Source organism: Arvicanthis niloticus, chromosome 27, assembly GCF_011762505.2.
Source record: "Arvicanthis niloticus isolate mArvNil1 chromosome 27, mArvNil1.pat.X, whole genome shotgun sequence".
NCBI classification, from domain to species: Eukaryota; Metazoa; Chordata; class Mammalia; order Rodentia; family Muridae; genus Arvicanthis; species Arvicanthis niloticus.
The window spans coordinates 18,736,715-18,758,674 of NC_133435.1; the positions used below are offsets into that span (position 1 = coordinate 18,736,715).

Here is a 21,960-nt window from a genome sequence, read left to right on the forward strand (position 1 = left end):
GATATTTTGTTTCTGTTTGAGTTGTGGTCTCACTATGTGGCCCTGGCTGGCATGGAATGTGCCTTGTAGAGCAGGCTCTTGAACTCACAGAGTTCTCTCTGCCTCTGCCGCTGCCTCCTGAGTGCAGGGATTGAAGGTGTGCACCACCACATCCAACAGAATGTTGGTTTTTGTTAGTATCTTCTTTGGTGTATTCGGCATACACGCAGAGGTTGCTCAGTGGTTAGAGCATCTGATGTGAAGACTAACAACCTGAGTTTGATCCCCGGAACCCTCATGGTAGAAGAGACTCATTGCTCTGTTTGTTCACCATGGTATGTGTGCACCTACACACATGCACACACACACACACACACACACACACACACACACGTGCACACACACGCACACAAAATAAAACATAAAATGCAACAAAAATGTCTTAAGGAAAAGCAAGAGCTGGAGAAATGACTTAGAGCAGTTAAAGGGTGCCTGCTGTTCTTCCAGGGAACTCCTAAGTTTGCTCCTAAGTACCCATGTCAGGATGGTCACAAATGCCTGCGACACTAGTTTTCAGGGATCCGACCCTTCCAGCTTTCAGCAGCACCTGGCATACACAGAGACACACACATGCACATAGATAAAAAGTAATATTCATAGAAAGGGTCAAAGTAAAAGCAAGGTTGTCTTTTTAATCCTCAAGTCTGAAGCAACCCCTGACTTTTGACTGATTTTGACTGACATTGTGTCCATGTTTCCCTGACACCTGGGAGGCCATTCTTGGTTAGACAGCCAGGCCTCTGGCTCTCACTCTGCCTCCTGTGACTAATAGTCTAAATAGATCAGCTTGTGGAGAGAAGGAGTCAGGAAGGAAGGCAGGCAAAGCCCAGAGCCGGTAGAGGAAAGACATGGGGTTCGCCCTTAGCAGCAGCCAGAACCCTCTTTGCCTAGAGGTTGACGCCTTGGAAAAGACGAGGCCCATTCATTTGACCAGAGACCACAGCCCTCATGTCAGCTGGTGCTCCAGCACTGAACCATTATTAACCAAAATGTTTAGGGGGCCAGCAACATGGCTCAAAGCATAAAGGTGCTTCTCATCCAAACCTGGAGTGCTGAGTTTGAGCAGAATCTCCATAAAGGTGGAAGGACAGCACTAAGTCCACAAAGTTGTACTCAGGCCTCTACATGTATTCTGTGGTGCATGTGCACACGCGTGCGCACACACATACACACACACACTTTTTAAAATTAAAAACATTTAGAATTATATTTATATTCCCAGACTCATTATTTTTATACATTTCCAATTTTAAAGCAAATTTTTAAAAAGTGTGTGTGTGTGTGTGTGTGTGTGTGTGTGTGTGTGTTTGAGCCTTGTGTATGTATGCAGGTGCCTGGGGAGAGAGAGGAGGGGGTCAGATCCCATAGAGCTGGAGGGGTTTTTGTTTTTGTCTCTGAGATGGGGGTTTCTCTGTGTAGCCTTGGCTGCCCTGGAACTTGCTTTGTAGGCCAGACTGACCTTGAATTTAAAGATCCACCTTCTGCTTCCCTGGTGGTGGGGCTAAAGGTGTGCACCACCACACCCAGCAGGGCTGGAGTTATTATATTATATTATATACCAGTGCTTATGAGCCACCTGATGTGGGTGCTAGGAAGTGAAGTCCTCTGCAAGAGCAGAAAGCATGCTTACCCATTGTGCGGTCTCTCCAGAGCCCTCTGAAGCAAACGCTACCCTTTTGCACCATTATGGTGACTCATTCCTGTAATCCCAAGTCTCTGGTGAGAAAGCCTATACTGTCTTGTTTCCCCTCAAACCACCTCGACTAAGTTTGCTGAGTGTCATGAAACTAAGCACTGTGCATGTGGCTATACTTAATTCCAGCAGTGTGTGTGTGTGTGTGTGTGTGTGTGTGTGTACTCTATTTTGAAATTGGTTGTAAGAGACAACCTTTTTTTTTCTGATATAGGAACATGTATTTGCAAACTTAGGGTGCCCCTGTGCTTTATCATAGATTCACAGTCTAGACTGAGAGTAGAGTGTAGTCCTTTAAACACTGCACTTGGGAGGTGAGATAGGAGAATTGTGAGTTCAAGGCCAGCACGAGCTTCCTAATCAGGCCACCTGAAAGCAGGACAGAGTAAAACATACATAGCTATCCACAAATCCCAGCCTTCAGTTCAGCTTTGTTCAGCCGACCTTTGGGCTTAGCTCGTAAAGGGAGATAAAGTGCACCTGAAGGAGAGTTTGTTTTTTTTTTTTTTTTTTTTTTTTTTTTTTTTGACTCTTTTTGAATCTTTTGGTTCTGTGGTTGGGTATTTTTGTTGTGATTTTATTTTTGCTTTGTTGTTGTTTGCTGGGTTTTGGAGACAGTTCTCTCTGTAGTTCTAGTTGTCCTAGAACTCCCAATGTAGACTGGGTTGGCCTATGAACTTCCAGAGATGTTTTCTTTTTAGAGGCAGTGTTTTCTGTCCTATGTGTATCCTGGGGATTGAGTTCAAGTAGTCAGGCTTGGCAGCAGGCACCTTACCCATTGAGCCTTCTTGCCTGCCCAGGGCATCTTTTAAAATGTATTTTAATATAAAGTATTAAAGTATATTTATCAGTTTCTAATTTTTTTTTGTTTTTTTGGGGTTTTTTCGAGACAGGGTTTCTCTGTGTAGCCCTGGCTGTCCTGGAACTCACTCTGTAGACCAGGCTGGCCTCGAACTCAGAAATCCGCCTGCCTCTGCCTCCCAAGTGCTGGGATTAAAGGCATGTGCCACCACCGACCTGCCAGTTTCTAAATTCTAAAATATATTTATCAGTAGATATGTAAAATCTTAAAAACTACTTTGGAATTTCAGAAATGTGTTTATTTTTTTTTCAAGTTTTAAGTGCTTGAACTCACTATGGACTCATTTTGAAGATTTATTTTTTAAAATATATGCAGATGTGTGTGCCTCAGAATAACTAGGAATTTCTCATCTGTCTGCTATGCGTGAGAATATATTTCATTTGCTTAAGGGAAAATGACAAATATGCATGTCCATTGAAAAACGTGCATGGGACAGGCTTCATTTTGATGTTGTGATAGCTAACCGACACCAGTAGAGGGTGCTCCAGCGCACCTCTCGAATTCTCTATGGGCTTGAAAATGAAGGTTCCTGGGAAGAGACTCACTTAGAAATACTCAGAGGTTGTACAGAAGGGTGTTTGTTCTAATTTTCCCTAACTCTGAGGGAAGAAATGGTACTCTCAAATGGAATCACCTCATCAAAACATACCTGCATAAAGTATCTTTTGGGGACCCATGATGGAGGGGAAACTGAGGCAGGACAGGATAGACCTCCAAGCCAACCTGGACTGTGTGGGGAATTTAAATCTAACTTGGGATATATAATGAATTTGAAGTCAGCCTGGGCAAGACCCTGTCCTTAAAAATGTAAATGAATAAGGCCGATGAGATGTGTATGGAAGCATGCCCACACACGGACAAACAGACATACAAGATGAAGGAATGAAATGCAATTTAAATTTTTTAAAGGAAAATAAAGATAAAAATTTTAATGAAAATTTGGATATTTGGAGAGGAGTGTTTGTGGTAGTTTGAAATTGGGTTAAACGCATTAACTTTAAGGATAATTAGTTCCAGTGGCTGTGTCACTGCAGATAGTGAGCAGGAAGGGCCTTGGGATCGGGGGAAGAAAGGCTCACTGTTCTGAGGATTGTCATGCCTTTGAAGGGTGTTCATCTCAAACCTGCACTTCTTCTGGGCTTTCTGCTCACAGCCAGAGGGCTGGTCTGAATTACTGCTCCTGGTTTTCCTTTCTAGACCCCAGAAGAAAATACCATGTGAGACTGCTGGCTTACAACGACATGGAAGACGGCTACCAGGCCGACCAGACTGTCAGCACTCCCGGATGCGTGTGTGAGTGATAGCCGCACAGCTTTCTGTTGTGGCTCACACCCCCCACCCCACCCACCAACCCCTTGTTTGAAATTCAGTTTCCCTACTACTTGAAGACTGGATTGGGGATAATTTCTTTATATCCTCTAAGCTGCTGGGGGTGTTTAAATTCTAAGTACCTTCTGCTAGCAAGCAGAAGAATGCTAGAAATTAATTGGGGAAAACACATGGTTACCTACTCACTGAATTTCCTTTTGTCTGCTTTTCCCCTGAGGCCAGTGTTTCTAATTGATTGTGTGCTTCTAGCTCTGACTTTCTCTGCCTTTGACTAGCATCTTACTTTCCAATCTGGTTTGTTGTTATTGAGGATTTTTGTTTGGGGAGAGGTAGCTTTTTTTGATTATTTTACTATTTTACTTTTTACTGTGTCGCCCTGGCTGTCCTGGAACTTGTTATGTAGACCAGGCTGGCCTCGAACTCAGAGATCCACCTACCCTGCCTTCTAAGATTAAAGGCATCTGCCACCACACAGGACTGTTTTTGTTTTGTTTTTCAAGACAGGCTCTCACTGTGTAGTTCTGACTTTTCTGGAACTCACTATGTTGTAGACCAGGCTGGCCTCGAACTCATCTGCATGCCTCTGCCATCCCTGTGGTGGGATTAAAGACCTGTACTACTATGATGTCTAGAGCTATTATTTTTCAATAATCGGTTAAGTATTTGATGCCTTAGGCAACTCACAGGGGAGTTTGTTAATTTGAGTGAGTCAGAGATAGGCCTATGAGACTGGTTAGCTTGAGTGAGTCAGGGATAGACCACTAAGAGGCTGGTGGGAGAAAGCCCTCAGATCCACCCAGAGTCAAGTCCTCTCCTTTTCCATTATACTGATCTCTTAATCTACAGTGCTAAGCCTTGTGTTAAATTCATGTTGCATTTCTCAACAGCTGTCCGTGATCGCATGGTCCCTCCGCCACCGCCACCCCACCATCTCTACGCGAAGGCTAACACCTCCTCTTCCATCTTCCTGCACTGGAGGAGGCCTGCGTTTACCACCGCCCAAGTCATTAACTACACCATCCGCTGTAACCCTGTTGGCCTGCAGAATGCCTCACTGGTTCTCTACCTGCAAACGTAAGTAGCTCATAGCTCGCCTTTGTGGGGTTTTCCTTCGAGGCCGTGGCTACTCACACTTCTTACTGACTTGGGCTCGGCAGGGCTGAGAGCACTCATTTCAGAGTGGATAATCTAAAATGTTGGAAAGGTCCAGTCCCCATTGCTCACTCAGTTCTGAAAACCGTGCTTCCTTAACTTGAATTGATGCACGGCTATTGGAAATAGATCACTGGTGTTAACAACACCCCCCCCCCCTTACTCTTCATCACAGCTCAGAAACCCACATGCTGGTTCAAGGACTAGAACCAAACACCAAGTATGAATTTGCTGTCCGGCTGCACGTGGATCAGCTGTCCAGTCCCTGGAGTCCTGTGGTCTACCATTCCACACTGCCAGAAGGTAGAGACGCAGCTTCCCTGTGGAGTTCATCCTTTAAATTCATAACTTATTTTATAGTTGGTGCTGTGTTTGTTTTTTCATTCTGTTTTCAAGACTTATTTATTTATTTATTTATTTATTTATTTAATGCTTATGAATACATTGTAGCTGTCTTCAGACACCAGAAGAGGGCATCAGATCTCATTATAGATGGTTGTGAGCCACCGTGTGGTTGCTGGGAATTGAACTCAGGACCTCTGGAAGAGCAGTCAGTGCTCTTAACCGCTGAGCCATCTCTCCAGCCACCTTGTTAATATTTTTTTAAAGACAAGTCTTACTATGTAGCCCTGACTGTCCTGAAACTCCATTTGTAGACCAGGCTGATGTCAAACTCACGGAGATCCGTCTGTCCCTGCCTCCTGAGTGCTGGGATTAAAGCTGTGCACTACCACGCCTGTCTTTAAAAAAGAAAAAAGAAAACAAAAACAAACAAACAAACAAACAAACAAAAAAACAAAAAAAAACAAAAACCCAAAACTTCTTTAAGGATCTATTTTAAAGTATATGTGTCACTTTGAATAAAACCGGAGGAGGTGACACATGCCTGCCATCCCACACTTGAGACACGGAGGCAGGAGACTTAGAAATGGAAGGTTATCCCCATCTTCATAAAGACGTCAGGGGCAACCCGAGATTAGAAGAACAATGGAGGCCGGGCGGTGGTGGCGCACGCCTTTAATCCCAGCACTTGGGAGGCAGAGGCAGGCGGGTTTCTGAGTTCGAGGCCAGCCTGGTCTACAGAGTGAGTTCCAGGACACCCAGGGCTACACAGAGAAACCCTGTCTTGAAAAGCCAAAAAAAAAAAAAAAAAAAAGAAGAAGAAGGAGAATAAGAATAAGAATAAGAATGGAAGTCCATAGAGAGCAGCACTGTGCTGAACACGGGCCAGCTGATACGGGCTTCTTGTTTTCCTACATTTTGGATTTTTTCACTCTGTTTAAAGGCTTTTTTTTTTTTTTTTTCTTCTAGGAAAATTAAAATTGTGAGCTTTAAGTTCTGTCCCTTCTGTCGGGTCTTCTTTAATTTTTTTTTTTTCCAGTCATTCATGATGCTCAGGCCTCAGCCTCAGCTCACTGAAAATGGAAGAAGCTTGGTTCTGCTTTTAGGAGTTCGTCTCACAACCCCTCTCCCTACGTGTGGCGCTGCGTCCAGTGCTGTGCGCCAGCTCTGAGACCGTGCCTCTACTGTCCCTGGATCTACTATGCTTTTGAGAAGAGCCCACAAAAGCACAGTGCCAAACCCATCTTTTCATACGCTCTCAGCTCTCGTTAAACATGGGCTCAGCTGATGTTCTGGCAAAAATTGTTAGCAGGGTCTGTTCTGTAGACACACTGGTTCCTGGTGTCTTGGGAAATTAACGCTTTAGTCTAGGAGTGTCTGCTTCCCACCTCCTGGATCCGGTTATTGTTCTAAACACTTTAGTAGGAGCTACAGTGTGGAGTCAGCACCTGTGGGAACTTCCTCTAGTTAACGGATGAAATGATAATCTGTACCCCTACCCTCTCTGTGTGTCTATGGCCTCGCTCATGCCGGGCAAACCTTACTGCCATAAGCCATTCTAATCGTCAGTTTAACCATAATATTTCAAAAGTTCTAACAGTCCTATCCTTTAGACCAAGTACACACCCATCTAGTGTCTACCCTCTTTATAATTTTTTTTTAAAGGTGTTTTAAAACCTGAAACTGAAATTAAGATTGGAGCTATAGCTCAGTGGGTAGAGCACTTGGTGATCGCCGGGCACGCATAAAGCCCTCAGGTCTATCCCAGCACCACATAAGTCCGATAGAATGGTTGGTGTGTGCTGGACCCCGGCTCTCGGCAGGTGGAAGTAGAATGGTCAAGTATTGAAGGCCAGCCTCAGCTATTTCCTTTTGTTACAACAAACCTCAAAATGCCATAGTTTCTGGTTGTTCAGACTCCCCCATCTGTCAGGAAGCAGCGGGGTGATCATAGCCCCTCTAGTCCTGCTTATCCACCATCACCCTCCTGTTCCTACAGCACCCACAGGCCCCCCAGTCGGGGTAAAGGTGACCCTCATAGAAGACGACACTGCCCTTGTTTCCTGGAAACCCCCAGATGGCCCAGAGACAGTGGTGACACGCTACACCATCTTGTATGCTTCCAGGAAGGCCTGGATTGCCGGCGAGTGGCAGGTCCTACACAGAGAAGGTGAGTATGAGGAGCAGTTATTGAGGACGATGACAGTAAGTTACCAGTGTCACAGGGGAGACCACGGGGACTGATACAGAGTCCACACTGAACTTACGTCCATATGTAGAAAGTAATAAATTATTATTGGGTTTTTAGTCAAAGGATATCGGCAAGGCATCTATCCATTTTATTTAATTACTTTATTTATTGTGTGTGTGTGAGCACAGACATGCATGTGCCTTACTGCACATGCTGAGGTCAGAGGATGGCATTCACAGGTTGGTTCTTGCCTTCCAAATTGTTCAGGCAGGGTTTCGCTTGTTTTTGCTTCTGCATACTTTGAGATAGCTGACCAAGAGCTATCCACATCCTATCTTTCTGTACGAGTGTTGGGGTTACAGATGCTGCAGTCACATCCAACCCTTGGCATAGGTTCCAGGTCGTCAGGGTTTCTCAGTAAGCCCTTTGCCTGCTAAATCTGCGGAGCCATCTTGCTGGCCCCAGGGTTTTGTTTTTGGTTTTTGGGTAGTTTTTGTTTTTTGTTTTTTAGTTACAGAGAAAACTCAATTAATGCTTAAGAACACTGTTTGAGATTTTTTTTTAAACATTAGTCTGTTTTTAGCTAAGGAATACTAAGTTATCAAAGTCTTAATATTCTTGCCGTGTGCTTTTAACATTATGTTCTGAAGTCTCCCATCTGGACACGTTCCATATGGCAGTTTAGATGGGAAGTCTAAAGCGTTATTTCGGCATACCCTTAATTTACACATGCTGGAAAAGGAATCTTTGCCAAGCAATTGTAAGTTTAAGGCTTCAGAGGTGGTATTCCACATCTGTAATTCTGGTACTTTGAGATGAGGAAGAAAAATCCCAATCTTGTGGCTAGCCCAAGCCTAGCTCGTGGGGGAAAAACAAAAACTTAGGGATTGTAATATTTTTTTCTTTTTAAAATAATTTTTATTTATTTTGTTTGGTTTGGTTTGATTTGGTTTGGTTTTGAAACAGGGTTTCTCTGTATAGCCTTTGCTGTCCTGGAACTTACTCTGTAGACCAAGCTAGCCCAAACTCACAGAGATTCACCTTCCTCTGCCTCCCAAGTGCTGGGATTAAGGCGTGTACCACCACTATCTAGCTATTTTTAAAGGTTTATTTATTTTATTTATATGAGTACATTGTAGCTGTCTATCTTCAGACATGCCAGAGGAAAGCATCAGATCCTATTATAGATAGTTGTGATGATGTTACCACGTGGTTGCTGGGAATTAAACTCAAGACCTTTGGAAGATCAGTCAGTGCTCTTAACTGCTGAGCCATCTCTCCAGCCCTATTTTTAAAATTTTTAAATTTATTTTTAATTATGTGTAACCGTGGCTTTGTGCACATGAGTGCAGTTCCTTATATAGGCCAGAAGAGGGTATCAGGTCTCTTAGAAATGGAGTTTTCGAGCCACCACATGGGTGCTGGGAAAGGAACGTAGGTCCTCTGCAAGAGCAGCCAGGTTCTTAACTGCTGAGTCTTCCCTCCAGCCTTGTAAGCAGAAGTTGTAGTGGTTGGAGATCCATGTTTTCTGTTCTAACCAACCCAGCCCACTAAGGAGATAATTTGAAAGGACTTGGCAATTATGTTGCATTGTTTATATCTCCTGTATATTATGTTGCATTGTTATATCTCCTGTAGCTTCACAGACTCCTCTAGAGCTTCAAGAAGTTGTTGCATTTTCTTATTGATTCGGTGAATCTTGATTCTGATAGGGGTGGGGAGTCTAGAAACAGTGGGGTGGGGGGTTTAGAGTCTGGGAGGGAAGTTGAGCCTCCAGAAACAGTGTTAACAACCTTGGTGAGTCACGTATATTTTGCTGATGTCCCACTAGAGACAGTAAGTTACACGGCCGAGCCCTGAGCATGACAGTCAGGGTTGCCCACTGGTGTGACTCACTGGGACCTCTTTAGTATCATCATCAAGCTTGTGTTCTTTAAAAATAAAAATAAACATTTCAAGCCAGGCAGTGGTGGCACACACCCTTATTCCCCACATTGAGGAGGCAGAGGCAGGTGGATCTTTGAGTTTGAGGCCAGCCTGGTCTACAGAGCTAGTTTCAGGACAGCCAGGGCTGTTACAAAGAGAAACCCTATCTCAAAAATCCAAAATAAAGTAAATATTTGGCGGGGAGTGTGGTGGGGTAGCAGTAGGGGTGGTTAAGGAGACCAGAGGACAACTGGAGGGATTGGTTCTCTCCACTATGTGGGTCTTGAGAGTCAGGCTTTGTTTATCACACTTGGTGGCGAGCATCTTTAACCTCTGCCATTTTTCAGGCCCTAGTTTTGTTTTAGATTTATTTTTACCTTATTTGTATCTCTGTGTCTCTGCCACATGTGTGCGGTGCTTGCAGAGGCCAGAAGACGATGCTGAGTCCCCCAGAGCTGAAGTGGCAGGCGGTTGTGGACTGCCTGACACGGCTGCTGGAAGCTGAACTTGGGTCCTCTAAAAAAGCAACATTTTCATCTGTCTACCTCATACCACAATTCCCTTTCAGTCTCTCATTTCCAAAATGGTTTATTGACACAACACTTGACCAAATGACAAATCTGATTTAGTGAAGGTGCCATGAATATTAATAAGGAGCCCCTAGAGCACTTGGTTTTAAATTCTTCCTTCTTACCTTCCTAAAAGGAAACAAGAATTTCCTCTGCCTGTTTTCAAATTGATCCATTCAGGAGTTTAGGAAAGAGCTCAGAAATGAATATCTTACCTCATTTCTGGCTCCGTGAAGACGCGGGCGGTAATTGTAGGCTTTCGCATCTGTGTGAACCTTCTTAACTACGTAATTGTGTGCAGGAAAACACAATCTGAATACGTCTTGTTGAGATTTTCAGGAACATTCTTGTGAGAAGCTTTTGTCATGTGTTAAATGCAGAGAGCTTTCTTCTTAGTTAATGCCCTGGCTCGGAAAGACAAGTAAATAGTGTGAGACGAAGTAATGGAGTTCTGGTTTTTGAGAGAGAAAATGTGAAGGAATCAACTTACCTACAATTACTTAAAAAGCAAGGCATGCAATTTGGAATAGAGAAGAATTTAAAATGGAAAACTGTCTTTGTATCTGAACACAGCAGTTTTAGGAGCAAACAAAAACACGGGGAAATAAGGATATTGTCATGTCTGATAATATTTATTTAATTTTTTGTTTTTTTGTTTTTTTTTTTTTTCAAGGCAGGTTTTCTCAGTGTATCCCTAGCTGTCCTGGAACTAGCTCTGTAGACCAGGCTGGCCTTGAACTCAGAGATCTGCCCAGCAGATAATCTTTAATATGTGAAAATTTATACATATTTATGCTCTTATTTAATTCCAAAGACACCAAAAATTTAAATTATTTGAAAACCAAATACTTGTGTCGGTGGGCTGGCAAGATGGACCATCAGGTGAAGGAACTTGCCACTAAAGGTGATCACTAGAACCCACAAGGTAGAAGGAAAGAACAGTCCTCCAAGCTGACCTCTGACTCCCACCCACAAGCCTCATGTGCTCATGGGGAAAGAATGTTCCACCATTTTCTTTTTTTTTTCTGTGTGTGACTGAAATCATTTTTAATGAACAGAAAGAATGAGTATTCGTCTACTGTGGATTCACTTACAAAATTTAACTTAATTGGGTTGGGGGTTGAGCTCCGTTGGTGGGGCTCTTGCCTGGCATGAATCCCTGGGTTTACTCCTCAGCACGGAATAAAACTGGCTGTGCTCGAGAATGACTGTATCTCAGCACTTGAGGTGCAGAGGCAGGAGGATCAGGAGCTCAGGGCAAGCCTTGCCTACATATAAGTCTGTATGAGGGTGTCAGATCTTGGAGTTACAGACAACTATGATTTGCCATGTGGGTGCTGGGAATCGAACCCTGGACCTCTGGAAGAGCCTTCATTGTTCTTAACCAATGACCCATTTCTCCAGCCCAACAAAACATTTTTTTTTTAATTAAATGAAAATTTTGCCTCTGGTAATGATAAGTTTTGCCAAGCATTTTGAAAAATTAAATATATTTAATGATAGAACGGGAGCTTTATTTTTATCTCTAATTATGAAGAAGTTGGATTGGTCCTCCAGCTAATTTTAACTTGTCACAGTACATCTTTGTTTTGTAACATCTAAGGTACACAGTACAGACTCTTCCTGCTTCTAAATAGGGCTTCTTGGTGTGTTTATTTAGCAGTGCATTACTCAAGTAACTCACACTTTCTTCAGGCCAACTTGAAACCAGAGAACATGAAAACAAGTCCTGTTGGTGCTTCTGGCACTGCTACAGGTGGTTGGGCCAGTTCACACCGTGTGACCTGCAGAGTGGCCTCTGTATCAGGGTCTCACCTGTAGGATTGCCCACACACCCCTTGCTTAGTGAGGTACACCCTAGTAAGTGCTCTGAGAAAGGCAGCCCTGACTTTGTAGTTGACTGCAGCAAACTCTTGTGAGCTTTCTGAAGCTGCCGCAGGTCCCTCTGCATCAGGAGAAAAGGAGAACACTCCCTCCTCACACCAGGAAAGCTAGGTGTCCCTGTGCAGCGCTGTGACAGCTTTATGGTTGACTTTCTTAAAGGGCAATACTTCAAATGCAGACAGAAACAGCAAGGTCCAAACAGGCATGCGCAGTGTCCATCACCGGGTCCAAACAGGCATGCGCAGTGTCCATCACAGGGTCCAAACAGGCATGCGCAGTGTCCATCACAGAGACATCACCTACAGATGCTACACATCTGTGACTCCAGATGACGATCACCTTTGGAGAGGAACAGGTCTCAGGCAGATAAGCACAGACATCTTTTTAAAACATTTTTATTTAGTTAGTTGGGCGGCGGGTGGGGGGCGGGGACTGTGCATGGCACAGTGGAAATCAGAGGTCAACCTGTAGGGAGTTAGTTCTCCTTCCACCATGTGGGTCCCGGAGATCAAACTCAGCTCATCAAGCTTGGTGGCAAGTGTTTCCAGCTGCTGAGCTTCTTGCTGGCCTGGGCCTGGTCACCTTGCAGGTTAACCTGGGTTGAGGAGGTAGCTCAGTAGGTAAAACATTTGCCATCAAGCCTGAAGACCCGAGCCTAGCGCCTGCAACCCATGTGGTGGAAGAAGAGAAGATGTAGCCAGCTGCTCTCTGAGCTCCATGCCCATGCCGGCTCGAGCCCAGGCACACACACAGCTCATGCTCAACGGCGAGATAATGAAATACTTTAAGAAGACTTAACCTGTGAGGGGTCGCCAGCCTTTGTGGTTCCCATGGAAACCTGTGTTTTTGTTTTAGAAACAAAATCAGCTGCTAAAAGATACATTCAACATCTGGAATATATTTGTGTTCTTTCTCATGAAAAGATTTTTGGTTTCCTTTCGAGATGGGGTTTCTTTATAGCACTGGCTGTCCTGGAATTTATTTTGTAGACCAGGCTGGCCTCAAACTCACAGAGATCCACCTGCCTCTGCCTCCGGAGTGCTGGGACTAAAGACGTGCGCCACCACGCCCAGCTAAAATTATTTTTAATTATGTGTATTTATGTGTGACTTTGTGGGGACATGTGCATGTGAGTGCAGGTGCCTCTGCACCAGACCAGAGGCTCTGATCCCCTGGAGCTGGAGTTAAAAAGAGTTGTGAGCCACCTAGCATGGGTGCTGGGGATTTACTTGGTTCTCTGCATAGGCAGTACATACTCTTAACTGCTGAGCCATATCTCCATCTCCTGCTCCTGTTTAAGAAGGAAGAACATGATCACCTAAAATAGATGTTGCCCTAAGTAGTTTAAATAATTATAATTGAGAAAGAAAGATTGGTCTTACACTGGACTTTTAATCATAACCATTGATCCAGGCAAATTATATGTGCCTTTTTCTGTGTGCATTGAGATGTCCATAGTTCTTAATGTCATTTGTATGTAAGGAGTAAAACATTATATAGGCATATATAATATAAATAAACAGTATAAACAAGCCTACATACATTTTAAATGCATGTGTAATTTCAAACACAACTTTATGCTGTGTTTAGAGAATTCCTTCTAAGGGCTGGAGAGATGGCTTAACTGGAGAGTTAAGATATACTGTTCTTCAGAAGATCTGAGCTCTGTGTCCAGAACCTGCCTCAGGGCTGCTTATCACTGCCTGTAACTCCAGCTCTGGGGGGATGTGATGCCCCTCCAGCGTCTGTGGGCCTGCACTCTCCCCATCTCCATGTACATATACACATCATTAAGAATAAAAGAAAACTAAGCAAGCAAAAGCCTTCACCTAAAATACCATCATAGAGGTCTTTATGGCATGTCTGTATATGTACAGTACAATGTTAAATGAAAACATTAAGTTATGAAAGATGAGGCAAATATGTTTTGGGGGTGTGGAATGTTGCTCAGTAGTTGAGTGCTTGCTTAGCACCTGCAAGGACCTGGGTTCAATCCTAGCACCACCATACTGAACCCCCCCCCCAAATCGTTTTTAAAAAAATAAAATAAAAAAATCTGTGTTCATACATCATTTGTACACATACACATACACAATTAAAATGTCAACACTGAAATTATTTATATTTATGTATTAATATATTATTGTGTATTATTAATATAATACATAATTATTATGTAATAATACATAAATATTATATATGTATTATATATAATATTAATATAATTTATTATATATTATATTATAATAATATATTAATACATAAATATTATGTATTAATAATACATAATAATATATATCATTTGTTGTGAACCACACTAGCCCCACATTCGGGCGGCCAAAAATGTTGCGGCCCGAGCAAAATGTTGAGGCCCGGACTGCGCTGCGTTTGGTGGCCTGTATCCTGGCCCAAGCTGCAGCTCTGGTCCGAGGGTCGGGGTTCAGCAAGAGAGAGGGGACAGACTCGAAGAATGGAGACCAGACAGAGTGCGTTTCAGTCCCGTTTATTCTTCAGTCTCTCTTCCTAGTCCAAGTCCCAAGTCTTGAGTTTCTAGTCCCTAGTTCCTAGTCCCTAGTGTGCATTAACTTAGTCCAAGTTCTAAGTTACTTCTTCCAAGTGCCTGCTACCTAATGCCTAATTCCTACTCCAAGTTGCACTCCCTGAAGTGTCTCCTCTGTCTGATGTGTCTGATTCTCTCTAGAGCCAAGTGTCTTCTAGCTAATGTCAAGTAATCTGTTGCTTTCTCTGTCTGCCTCTAGCCTTTTATATGTCTCACTTCTAAGCCACGCCTCTAAGTTACACCTTTAATCATGCCCTTAGGTCTTGTCTCTAAATCTGATCTCTAGGTCACACTCTTAAGTCACACACCTTTATTCTCACACACCTCTAATCTCAAGGTATCTAAACCAAGATTATCAGAGTGTGCTCAGCTGTTGTAGGCTATTGTAATCCAAGTCTCAAGTCAGGGTATATGGCTCAAGATGGCTGCAAAGCTGATAGCCGCTTTCTGCTAAAAGTTGGCCCCCAACAATCATTATGTATATTTATATCTCTCTGTTTTCTCAGTGACACAGAGTGAAAATAGTCCCTTTTTATAATCAAGAAAAAGATTTTTAAATATTTGTTTCTATTTTTATTTATGTGTCTATGCATGCAGCATGGTTGGGAGTGACTGTGGAGTCCAGAAGAGGTCATTAGATCCCTTGGAGCTGGAGTTACAGGTGGTTGTGAGCTGCATGACCTAGGTGCTGGGAACTGAACTCAGGTCTTATGAAAGATCAGCACACACTCTTAGTGGCTGAGCCATCTCTCCAGACCCCCTGGGGAAAAAAAAACATTTAAAAAAATATCCTCAAAAAAAAAAACCTTTTAAATGCAGGTTCATGTTTGCATGGCTGTAAAAGTTTACTTAATTTGTGATGTTTCTAGGGGCAATCACCATGGCTCTGCTGGAAAACCTGGTGGCAGGGAATGTGTACATTGTCAAGATATCTGCGTCCAACGAGGTGGGAGAAGGGCCCTTTTCAAATTCCGTGGAGCTGGCTGTCCTTCCCAAGGATGCTTCAGAATCGAATCAGAGGCCCAAGCGTTTGGATTCTTCTGATGCCAAAGGTTCGGATGCTGCCACAGTCTCTGGCCTTTTTATTTCCTTAGACTTAATTTCAGCTCTCACAGTCAGTTGCCACCCCCCTGAACCTGCACTTGGTGGGGTTGTAAGGTTGCAGGACTGCCTGGCTCTCTCCTGTGGTCCTAGAAGGCAGAGGGGAAATCACCTCAGTATGAACTTCTGTTCTCAGACCACCTTGTTCCCAGTTGTCTCCCCAGCTGTGGAGTCACTGGGCTGGATGAGCTACAAGCTTGTGGGTGGAAGCATCCTGGGAGGTTCTGAGGAAACCAACAGCAAAGGTGGCTGTGGTACTGAGGCTGGGAGCAGCCTGGTTTTCATTAAGAAAAAGCTCTCCCAGACAGAGGTGGTTTTTATCCAGAAAAACAGTTGGGAGGGAGGGGAAAAAAAGTGACTAAGCAGCCACTCTCACCCACCCCTCCCAGGGGTCCAGGACTAGGCACCTCATGCTGCCTTTCTGTGAAGTGAAGAGCAGCTGTAACTAGTCTGAGAGCCACAGAATAGTCAATGGAAGAAGACAACAGCAGAAGATCAGAGTTAAGAACAGGAAGGAAGTAGCTGCAATAGCCATCTTACAGCTGGGGAAGAGGAGAGGACGGCTTGTCCTTGCTTGTCATTTACTTTGCTCTGGGCTGGAGCAATGACTCATCAGTTAAGAGTGCTCATAGCCTTTGCAGGGGACCAGAGTTTGGTTCCCAGCTTCAGGGAGACCTGACACCACCTTCTGGTCAATGTGGGCACTGCACACATGTATGCATACACTCAGACTATACATAAATTAAAAATACAATGAATCTTTAAAATTAAATAAATTCTAGATTAGTATTAGTTATTTGATGATATGGTATCTGTCTAAATATGATCTCAATATTTAATATTGGAAAATGAATTGACTTGTGTAATCACTAGCAAAACGCAATTCATGACGTTTCTGCTTATATGCAGTGTCAAAACTTTCCCCATGAGATAAAGGCAAATTATAGAAAAGCAACTCTCTGAACTATGATATGTGGAATGTGGTTCTTTTCTTCTGATTGAGTAAACATGTTCTCACTCTAGTTTATTCAGGCTATTACCATCTGGACCAAAAGTCAATGACGGGCATTGCAGTAGGCGTTGGCATAGCCTTGACCTGTATCCTCATCTGTGTTCTCATCCTGATATACCGAAGCAAAGCCAGGTATGTTTCCCTTTTTGTAAAGCTGGCGTAGGGCCTGGGGTGATGGCTCACAGGAATAGTATTTGTTATGCCAAGTGTGAGACCCAAAGATCCCAGAACCTATAATGGTGTCAGGTGGATGTGGTACCTCCCTTTCATCCCAGCTTTCAAGAGGCTAAAGCAGAAAAGTCCAGATTTATTGAGAGACTGTGTCACAAATGTAAGGTGGAGAGAGATTGAGAAAGACCCCTGGGTCAACCTCAGTTCTCCACATGTACATACATGCAAACAGAATCACACATGCATCACACACACACACACAAACACACACACACACACACAGAGAGAGAAAGAGAGAGAGGGAGAGAGAGATACTTATGCAGAGAGAGAGAGACAGAGAGAGAGAGATGCTTCAATGGTTAAAAATATTTAAATGACAGCAGCTGCAGGAAACAAATTAAAATCAAGTGCCTTGTAGCATAACTGGGTATTTTTTTCTCCTTAAAATGAATGTTATGTTATGGGGTTTTTACAGCTTGGAATGTGCTGAATTCATACTGAGATCATTTTCCAGCCATTTAGGGGGAAAATGCTGTGCCAATAAAAATCCCTAAATGAGGATTTGGTTTCTGCATTTCTGTGTCATTCTGAGAAAATGAGAAGTGCATTTGAGAGACTGGCTTTTGCTTTTGTGTCAGCTTTAATGGCACACTTGATCCAGGACACCCCTTCCCCCAGAAGATTCCTTAGGATTTCATGTCTAAATGGTGGTACCAGATATGCTGCAGTCACTGAGAGGCACAGAACAAGTGGCAGGGATCACAGACAGCATTGAGACTAATGAAGTAGAGAGGGATGTGTTAGCTCTTAGCTGTCAGGCAAATCAAACACTGCAAAAGTGAGTGAAGTTAAAGATCTAGTATTCAATTAACAAAGCCATAGGCATTCAAGGACACCATTGTTTAAAAACCTGTGGGCTAAAGAGCTAACTCAGTTAATAGAATGCTCTGCTGGTATCATAAAGCCCTGGGTTCAATCTTTAGTGCTGCATAAAGCCAGTTGTGCTTGTATGTGCTTCTCATGGTAGTAGTCAGGAGGTGGAAGCAGAAGGATCAGAAGTTCAAGGTCAAGGGGCCTTCAGGGTGGCTCAGTGGATAAAGGTGAGCTCAATCCTCAAGACCCACAGGGTAGGAGTGAACTGAGTCTTGCTAATTGTCCTGTGAACTTCGCATGTACATCCATGCACACACAGACACAGAATAAATAATGCAAAGTTTTAAAATACAACAAATAAATAAATAAATTCACAGACATTTTCTGCTACAAGTTTAAGGCTAGTCTGGGATACACAAGTCACTGTCTTTAAAAAGTTATGAATTGGTACACTTGCACGTGTGCACTGAGATGAGAATGTTTTCTTACCAATATTTCAGGAAGTCATCAGCCTCTAAGACAGCACAGAGTGGAACCCAGTCGTTATCCCGAGCCAGTGCCTCTGTAGCAGTGGGGAGTGACATGGGGAAGAACCTGGAGAGAGCTACAGAGAATGAAGAGTCCTTGGTACCCATGATGCCAAGGAGCTTCATTGATGCGAAGGTTTGCCACATAATGTTCTCTCTTTATGGGAAATTAACTTACCTGGAAGGTGTGTTGAATGCGTGGTATAATCCACCCTCAGTTTTCAGAGAGAAGTTGAAGACACATACAAGTACAAAGGATCCAGGAAGATGATGAGAAGGACAGACGCCATTAGACTGGATTCTCTGAGCTACCATTAGCTATTGTTTAGTGTAACTGGGCTCCCTGTGCTTGTGGAGTCGACACTGAAATTATTTGACACTGAGTTTGATGGTTGCCTGAATTGATTCTCAGAGCACATGAGGTACAAAGAAGAGTTTTTAAAAGACTTACTTAAGATTTAAAATTTTTAAAAGGTTTACTTTAAACGCCTTATTTATATGAGTGTTTTACCCGCATGCATATCTGTGCAGCACATGTGTGCCCAGTGCCCTCGGGGGCAGAAGAGGGCATCAGAACCTCTGGAACTAGAGTTACAAATGGTTCTGAGCTGCCATGTGGGTCCTGAGAACTTATCCTTGGTTCTCTGAAAGAACAGCCTGTGCTTTTAACCACTGAGCCATCTCTGTCGCTTCCCCCCAAAAACAAAAACAAACAAACAAAAAACCATTGTTTTAAAGATAAAAAAGAAGATCAGGGCTGGAGAGATGGCTCAGCAGTTAGGAAGATTTTCTGCTGTTTCTGAGATCCTAGGTTCCATTCCCGGCACCCAAATGGTGTAACTTCACTTTACAGGGATCTGACTCTCTCGCCTCAGGCATGTGGCACACATGCATACAGGCAAAACACTTGGACACATAAAATAAAAATAAATAATGATCTACACAGAGTCCTAAAGTGCCTTCTTCCTTTGATGGTCACAGGAAGAATGTTCCAAGGAACTGTCACCAGAGGGTGCTACCTCTTGTCTTTGCCAAGGCTTCTGATGAGTGCTATGGAAGCCTTGTCACATTCTCACAGGAACTCCATAACCATGTGACATGTTAGGCAGCACTAACTGCAGACACACCCACCTCAGCAAGGAATGTCTTCCAGACTGTTAAAAAAAATTCTTAGAGAAGATGATGATGTAGCAGCTGCTCCAGTGTCCTGCAGAGCTGAACTGGTCAGTAGGCAACCTTGTATGGAAGAGTTTTATCCCCAGATAAGCCATCCTTCAAGGACCCTTTCCGGAAGTTTACAGTGACTAAGACATTCTAAGTTTTACCAGAATTCATATTAATTGTTTGTGTTTCTGACATATATGGGCATTTGTATGTCATGGTGCGCACATGGAGATCAGAAGGCAGTTTGTGGGAGTTGGCTCTCTCCTTTCACTCTATGGGTTCTGGGGATGAATTCAAGTCATCAGACTTGGTGGCAAGTGCCTTTCTCCTGCTGAGCCATTTTGCCTGCCCACAAGTTTATAATTTTATACAATCATTTATCAGACACGGCATACTCATATCCAGCACAGTGTTACAGATTGAATTGATTTCTGGTGTTCTGTTTGTGTTGTTTGCAGCCTGTTAAAGGATTTTCTCTTCTCCTCTTCTCCTCCTCGCCCTCCTCTCCCCTCCTGACCTCAAATTCACTATGTAGACAAGGTAGCCCTGGACTCCTGATCCTTCTGTTCTGGGATTGCAGGCTTGTACCTCCACACCCCATTGATAAGGTTCTGGGGATCAAACCCAGGACAGGCTTCATATTAGGCAAGCAGTGTACAAGTGAGCCTTGTCCCCAGCCCTAGAATCCAAAGTTTCTAAATACTAGTACATATTGTGGTTCTATTATTATCAGTTTGGTAGCAGATGCAAGAAAAGATAGGAGGAGAAACATAGTAAAGGAGAAAATGGAGAGAAGAGGCAGCAAATCTAAAAGCAAAGAGACGGAGAGCAGCTGGAGGCTGACCAGTCCCCTTGGTTGGCCTGCAGATGACACCTTACTTTAGGTTAAACATGGATCTAGGACTTTATTTCTCCACTGCTGTTAAAATATTTCAATCGTGCCAAAAAGGTTGAATGGAGAATATAATAAACAAATAATCATTAACATCTCATCATAATTCCTAACACTTGCTTTCTGTAACAGAAAAAAAAAAATATCAGTACTGCCCTTTATGCCAAATGGTTCGTTCGTTGTGCTCAGAGCTTTTAATAAGGATAGGAAGTAATTTTAAATAAGCACATACAAAGGAAGAGTTGGGGGTAGGTAAACCAAACTAGGCGTGCTAGCACATTACTGTCACCCCCTAGTACTCAGGAGGCTAAAACCATGAGCTCCAGGCCAGCACAGGCTATATGGGAGACCCAGTCTTAAAAAAATAGTTGATTAAATAGATAAGTAAACGAATAAACCTGACATGTCTTTTTTTCTTGTGATGTGTATGGGTATTTGTCTGCACGTGTCTGTGTACTACACATGTGCCTTGTGTGTATGTAAGCCAGAAATGGGCATAGAGTCCCCTTAAGCTAGAATTATGAATAACTGTGAGCCACCATGGTGTGCTGGGAATCAAACCTGGGTCCTCTGGAAGAAGAGGCAGTTCTCTTAGTCACTAAGCCATCACTCCAGCTCCAATATGTTTTTGATCACAAACAGATGTCCTGAGTGTTTTCTCCCATGTGTGGTCACCGTATGGGACCATTGTGTTCTTTGGATATTTAAAATCTTTGTGTGCTTCTTTCAATGAACTCGAATCTATAATACTTCGATACTTTCCCTTCTTATTTCCTCAGGGAGGGACTGACCTGATCATCAATAGCTATGGTCCTATAATTAAAAACAACACTAAGAAAAAGTGGCTTTTTTTCCAAGACACTAAGAAGATCAAAGTTGAACAGGTAATCTGCCCATGTGAGGAGAATCCTTTACAGTCTGTGGCACAAGAAATGATCATTAGAAAGATGGGGGAAATGTAAATGCAGTGTTTTTTACCGACCTGGTTCAATTCTGACTGTGGAGAGCTGTAGTGGCTGGAGAGACAGTTGGGACAGTAATCTGAGATGTGGTTTTCAGCGGGGTGTGAAGACTGAGAAGAGAGGGATGTGAGGAGGTGTGTCAAAATAACCAAAGTGTTTGGTTTTATTTGGTTGTTTTTTGTTTGGTGGTTTGGTTTGGTTTGGTTTTTGAGTCAGAGTTTCTCTGTGTAGCTCTGGCTATTCTGGAATTCGCTCTGTAAACCAGGCTGGCCTCAAATTCACAGATCCTTCTTCCTCTGCTTCCGAAATGCTGGAATTAAAAATGTGTGCCACCACTGCCCGACTTATTTTTTTTTTTTTTTTAAGTTAACATATGTATGCCTGGCTATACGCCCATGAGTACTGCACTAGGAGGCCAGACCAAGGTGTTGGGTCCTCTGGAGCTTGAATAACAGATGATTGTGAATCACTGATATGGTGTCTTGACAGAGCAATATGTGGTCTTATTCGCTGAGCCATCTCTCCAGCCCCACTAGGAAAGATCTTAGTTCAGAAGTGTTCCCAGCCACCTAGGGAGAGCCACTGACACAGACAGTCCATTAACAATGATATCTTTGTTGTTGTTGTGTTTTTGTTTTGGTTTTGATTTTTCTTTTTTTGTTTGTTTTTGTTTTTGTTTTTCGAGACAGGGTTTCTCTGTGTAGCCCTGGC

General features: G+C 43.2%; 1 protein-coding gene across 2 annotated transcripts in view; it reads left to right on the plus strand.

Moving 5' to 3' along the window:
- Prtg (protogenin) overlaps positions 1-21,960 on the plus strand; it is a 102,939-nt gene that overhangs the window by 74,059 nt on the left and 6,920 nt on the right. For both annotated transcript variants that reach the window (XM_076926277.1, XM_076926278.1), the window contains exons 12-19: positions 3,792-3,887; positions 4,811-4,997; positions 5,251-5,378; positions 7,417-7,587; positions 15,417-15,599; positions 16,672-16,792; positions 18,205-18,367; positions 21,067-21,171. In XM_076926277.1, coding sequence (XP_076782392.1) covers positions 3,792-3,887; positions 4,811-4,997; positions 5,251-5,378; positions 7,417-7,587; positions 15,417-15,599; positions 16,672-16,792; positions 18,205-18,367; positions 21,067-21,171 — 1,154 coding nt within the window. The remainder of the gene's footprint in view (positions 1-3,791; positions 3,888-4,810; positions 4,998-5,250; positions 5,379-7,416; positions 7,588-15,416; positions 15,600-16,671; positions 16,793-18,204; positions 18,368-21,066; positions 21,172-21,960) is intronic.